We start from the raw sequence: 5,722 nt of genomic DNA, 5'->3' as shown, positions 1-5,722 counted from the left end.
TGTTTTAGTTTATTTGTGACTTTTGTATTTTTTTTTATTTTATGTTGTTCATTTTATTGTATCAGAAATCTTTTTCTTTACTTTTAAGTTTAATATATGTATATAGTGTTTACTTTTGATCAACTTGTGAGTTTTTGTATATTGGTATAGGGATTTTTTTTTTATTGTAAATAGTTTTCCATATTTTTTCTATATATGTTATATTGTACAGTATAAGTATAAGGGGGGGGGGGAGTTCGATGTCAGCTGACTGGGCAGACCAGCTGATCAGGTGTATATATAAAGATGTGCTGAACCCAATAAAGCCAGGATGTTACAGCAGTGCAAGCGTGTTAGGTCTTATTCCTTCTTCTCTTTTTTGACACTTTGCTTTCGCCAATACTTAACTTATATTAACTTAACTTATTATATATATATATATGTAAGATACGCGATAGCGGGTTCTGAACTCAAAAAAAAAAGGAGAAATGAACGAGAAAATACACTCACGGTTGCTGATAATAGACTGCTTTATTCTGTACAGTAATCCTATATTTATACTTTCTAGAGTTGTTGACAGAGGGAGTTAGGTATTAAGATTATTATTACATACCCTATAAACATAACTCCCCCCTGCCAGTTTACGAACAATTCCTCGTAAACTCAAAAACAAAAGATATAATACAAAAAAAATTTTTTCTAAAACATAGTATTAGACACAAATATGCACAAAGTCCAATTATAAAATTTACAAAATGAAACAACAAAAACAAAAAAAAACTTCAACTTCTACTTATCCACTCTATCTACACCCTCATTATTCACTACACTATCCGCCAAATCACTGCACGCACTACTCCGTATGTACGTACAACCTATAGGAATAAAACAAATAAATAAAATATGTACACAAATAACAAAAAGAAAAAGAACCTGAGCTGTTCAACGTGAACTGTACGCTTCTTCTTTGGTTCCTGTAAGCTTTCAATCGTTACCACATTATGTTCTCTGATGGTAGTCACCCGGAATGGACCCTCATAGCGTAAGGATTCCATACCCCTGTTGGACCCCAAGCGGCGATATACAATCGTTCCAATTTTGACCTCCCCCATCGCGTCCCGGAGGTTCAAATTTTCCCGCGCGACCCGTCGAGCCTTCTCCCGCTCAATGCGCTCTTTGGTTTTATCCCATAACCTGCGCATGACCATCCCATGACTAATAATTCCCCCCCCCCTACCTCTGCCGTGTCCATGAAATTTCTGCATCGCCCTTGAAGACCAAAGAGAACCTCAAACGGCGAGAACCCCGTGGTGGAGTGAATCGTATGGTTACGCGGCCACCGCTCGGACCATCGCCTCGTCTGGTTCCAGCCCCTTATCCGCGTGATATACCCTCAAGTGGTCGCTTAGAGTGCTGTGTAATCTTTCCACACCCCCTCTACTCTTAGGATGACCGGGGGTGTTAATGTGCCATTCCACTCCTAAGGTGCTCATTTCCTCCCGTATCGCGGTATTGTCGAACTCCCTCCCCCCGTCGGACGAAATTCGGTCTGGGACTCCATAAAATTGGAACCATACCCTCAGCGCTGAAATCACTGTCCCAGCTGATTTATCCCGAACTTGATGTGCCATGGCTACTTTGCTGAATAGGTCGATGGCTGTTATCCACTTGTAGCCTTTCCAGGTGAAGGAGTCTATTTGGATGTCACATAGTGGTCTCAGGGCCGTAGGCGTCTCCTCTTGCACTGCTTTCGAGGGGTGGTGGTCATATTTTGTACTAAGGCATAGGTTGCACCCACCTATGATCGGTTGCACAGTCCTCTTCATCCCCCACCAGAAGTAGCGTCGTTTATGGGCCTGAACTGTTTCACTCAAACCGCGGTGGTTAGTTTTCCCCTGGTGATAAGCCAGGGTGACCTCTTTTTGTCTTTCTTCGTCTCTTATGGTTTCCACCATCATCGTACATCTAATAAACGTTCTATCGACCCCTATTTGTTCCTGTCTCCATAGTCTCTTAATTTTGTCCCGAATGACAGCATTCCCCACATATAAGTAAAACGTTTTCCCTGGCTTCGAAGTGTCATTCAGTGCGCGACATATCTGCTCTTCTCGTACCCCTGGTTCTGACCATATGGTGTTAATAGAGCTCTGTCCGTATTTCGCGTATTCCACCTTTATCAGGCCAGAGGTTCTTGTTTTCCATACAATTTGGTGTTTCTTATCATTAATTATTTCCTCCAGTTCCTCTATTTCGGGTGGCCTGCCCCCGGTAGAGCTTTCGTCTCCCGATGTCTGGTTTTCCTCTTCGTTTGCCTGTATATTGGAAGGCTCTCCGTCTCCTGGCGTCCATTCCCGAAGGAATTGTCTAACGTCTCCTGTCATTTCACCTTGTTCCTCTTCAACCGCATTAATGACCATTGCACGAGAAAGCCAGTCCGCCACTACGTTTTCCTTCCCTGGTTTATAGACGATGTCCATATTGTATTGACTGAGGAGTTCTTTCCAGCGGGTAACGCGTGCTGAAGACTCTTTCAATTTCCCTACCCACTGAAGAGGCCGGTGATCGGTATGGACTCTAAAACGCCTCCCAAACACATAGGGTCTGAAGTGCTCCACCGCCCAAGCGATTGCTAATAGTTCTCGTTCGAGAGCACTCTAAACGTGATTCAGGGTCCGTTAGCCTCCTGCTACCGTACGCCATGGGGCGCTCTCCTCCTTCGCTTTCTTGTGACAATACTGCCCCCAATGCATATTCACTAGCGTCAGTCGTTATTGTGAATTCCTTGCTAAAGTCTGGGAACGCGAGTACCGGTTCTTGTTGTAGCCTCATGATGCACTTCCTAATATTGCTTTCCATAGCCGGTGTTACAACTAACTTAGTGCCCTTTTTTAACAAATTATTGAGGGGGACCAAGTGTTCTGCCATTTCTGGTACAAATCTCCTGTAGTAATTGAGAGCCCCTAGTAACCGCCTAATTCCTTTCACGTCCTTAGGTACCGCTATATTGTGAAGGGCCTCTACCTTGAGTGCGTCTGGTTGAACCCCCATACTGGAAATCGTGTGTCCCAGAAAGCTAATTTGTTCCTGCCCTAACACCGACTTCTCCTGTGATAGTTTGAGGCCAAATTTCCTAATTCTCTGAAATACAGTTCTCAGATGGGCTTCATGATCGCGCTCGTTTTTTCTAAACACGATCAGGTCATCCATATACACCTGGCACATGGCTTCATCTACTCCTCGGAGAAACTCGTCCATTAAACGTTGAAAAGTGATTGGGGCATTCTTCAGCCCGAAAGGCATCCTAGTGAACTCATAGTGGCCTCGCTCAAATGAGAATGCCGTTTTTGCCTGGTCCTTCGGATGCATTTTAATCTGGTGATACCCAGCTTTAAGGTCGAGAGTACTAACTATGCTAGATCCTCCTAATCTATCTAATATGTCTTCTAAACGTGGAATGGGATATCTTTCGTCGAACGTGTTTTCGTTCAATTTACGGTAATCAATCACGACCCGGTATTTTTCCTTATTATCTCCCGGCGCTACCTTTTTCTTAACCGCCCACAGGGGACTATTATAGGGTGACGTACTGTTGATAGTTATCCCCTGTTTTTTTAACTCTGCCAACTCTTCTCTAATATGTTCTCTTAACGCCTGCGGATACCTCCGTTCTTTTACATATGTTATTCTTTCTTGTTTTAAGGGTATCTCATGCACCGTCTCCCCAGTTGCCCCCAACACCTCCCCTTCTTTAAAAAAAATATCCGCGTATTCGGGCATGATCCCGTTTCTCCAGTTCTCCACGCGGCTTATCGCCCCCACCCTCTTGCTGTTATCCCTGTCTAAACCCTCCTTTCTCCTATTTTAATAACCCATCGCCCGTCTTTATTTTTAATCCGCGCTCTCATCTTTCTCAATAGGTCACACCCTACAATCGCTTCATAATCTCTCGGCACTTTCCCCACTACGTGAACCGTGAGTTTATCTCCCACAACCCCCAAATGACTTAACCCCATCCTTGCCTCTCCCATAACGCTACAGGGCCCACCCAAGGTGACCAATTCACAATCACATACCTTCACCTGCGGTGTCTTCTTTCCGTCACTCAATCTTCTCAACGTCTCCCGGCATAGGATGGTGTTCGAGCTCCCGGTGTCCACGAGACATCTCACTCCTCCTACGATGATAATAGGCAGACCGCTTTGCTTCCCACTGATGTTGTAGCTGACTAATGTGCGGTCGCCTCTCCGCTGATACTCCCCTCAGATGTTGTCCTGACTTCTTCTTCTCTCCGGCGCTCGCCTCCATACCTTCCCGGGATTTCTCCGTGAGTCCTCTCGTGTTCTCTGCATTTCTTCTGCCTCAGTCTCTGACGCCTCGGAAGTTCCTGGTGACTCCGTGCTCGATCCTCCGGATCTTATTACCCTCCTTCTCCTTACTCTTTGGGCATTCACTTCCATGGGTTCACCGAGGTTCACTTCCCTTCTCTTGTATACATAGGGACATTGTTTCGCGTTATGTCCCTCGTTACCGCATTCGAAGCATCTGGTGCGCGGGCACTGCGCCAGCAGATGTCCGATCTTGCCGCAACCGTGGCATTTTCGGTCCTCTCTTCTTCCGTTGCTCCTGTTTTTCGCCTGGTTCGTCCTATTTTCGTGATTCCTTGCCCTGTCTCTCCCGCTATCCCTGTATTCCCGCTTTCTCCAGGGATTATTAGTATACCTTGGCCTACTATACTCTATTCGCGTCCAACCCGACTCTTCCACTTCTGTTCGGGCTTCCTCCTCTCGAGCACTTGAGTCCATTAGTTCCTGAGCGCATTCGACAAAGGAGCGTTCCCTCGGCAAACCCTCCTTTTTCCCCAGTTCTTTCGCTAACTGAATCTTCAATATTCGTCCATCATTTCGCTTAGCTTGTCAGCGATATGATTATACTTCGCTAGCAGCTCACAAGCATACTGACCGCTCGACTGCCTAGGCTTCTTCATTTCCCTAAACATCATGAAAATGTCTTCTTCTGGAGCCCATCGTCCTCCTCCGAAGGCTTTTTTCTACCTATCTTTGACTACGACCCAGGGTGTCTCCTCGTCTGCCTGGATCTGATTAAGGATGTTGCGTTTCACCCTACAGACGACAGCCGCCCTCAATGCTTCGGCGTCGTCACTATCAAGTAGGCTTTCATTTGTTTTTGCTATAATTCGGGCTATCAACCTATCCCCTCCTTTTAGAAAATGATTCAATTCCCCCGTCTCCCCAGTGAATCGTTCCAAATCGGAGACAGCTTTTCTCAGGTCTTGAGCCGTTGCAGTGCGGACCTTGACCCATTCTAGGGTTGTGGCGTGAGCTCCTGCCAAAGAGACTTCCGGTAGTGGAGCAAGCCGGCGGGGGTGGCTGGTTGACTGCCTCTGGAGGTGGTTGGTTGTTTTCGATGTTAAAGTTGTCGAGGTTCAGCACAGGTGCTCGTACTAAGTTAGTAGCCATAATTCCAAATTCCGACCAAAAACGATAGAAAAGAAAAAAAAATAATAATAGCGAAAAAGTTTCTGCAGCTTGATGAAAAAAAAAAATCCGTGATCCCGCGTTTCTGAACTCAAAAAAAAGGAGAAAGGAACGAGAAAATACACTCACGGTTGCTGATAATAGACTGCTTTATTCTGTACAGTAATCCTATATTTATACTACTTTCTAGAGTTGTTGACAGAGGGAGTTAGGTATTAAGATTATTATTACATACCCTGTAAACATAA

General features: G+C 45.2%; 1 protein-coding gene across 1 annotated transcript; it reads right to left on the bottom strand.

Annotated features, from left to right (window-relative positions):
* Positions 1-4,238: 4,238 nt before the first annotated feature.
* Positions 4,239-4,781, bottom strand: LOC106691464 (uncharacterized). The gene has a single exon (XM_014437243.1). It carries the CDS (start codon positions 4,779-4,781, stop codon positions 4,239-4,241), a length of 543 nt encoding a protein of 180 aa, XP_014292729.1.
* Between the last annotated feature and the right edge of the window lie 941 nt (positions 4,782-5,722).

Source organism: Halyomorpha halys, unplaced genomic scaffold, assembly GCF_000696795.3.
Source record: "Halyomorpha halys isolate HHAL.00 unplaced genomic scaffold, Hhal_1.1 Scaffold2375.1, whole genome shotgun sequence".
Lineage (NCBI taxonomy): Eukaryota > Metazoa > Arthropoda > Insecta > Hemiptera > Pentatomidae > Halyomorpha > Halyomorpha halys.
The sequence above is the reverse complement of the archived record's forward strand: the minus strand, read 5'-3'. Positions and strand labels throughout refer to the sequence as shown.

What these genes read in the sequence shown, in the direction of transcription:
- LOC106691464 (XM_014437243.1), bottom strand. Translation starts at nt 4,781, where the DNA reads ATGGACTCAAGTGCTCGAGAGGAGGAAGCCCGAACAGAAGTGGAAGAG.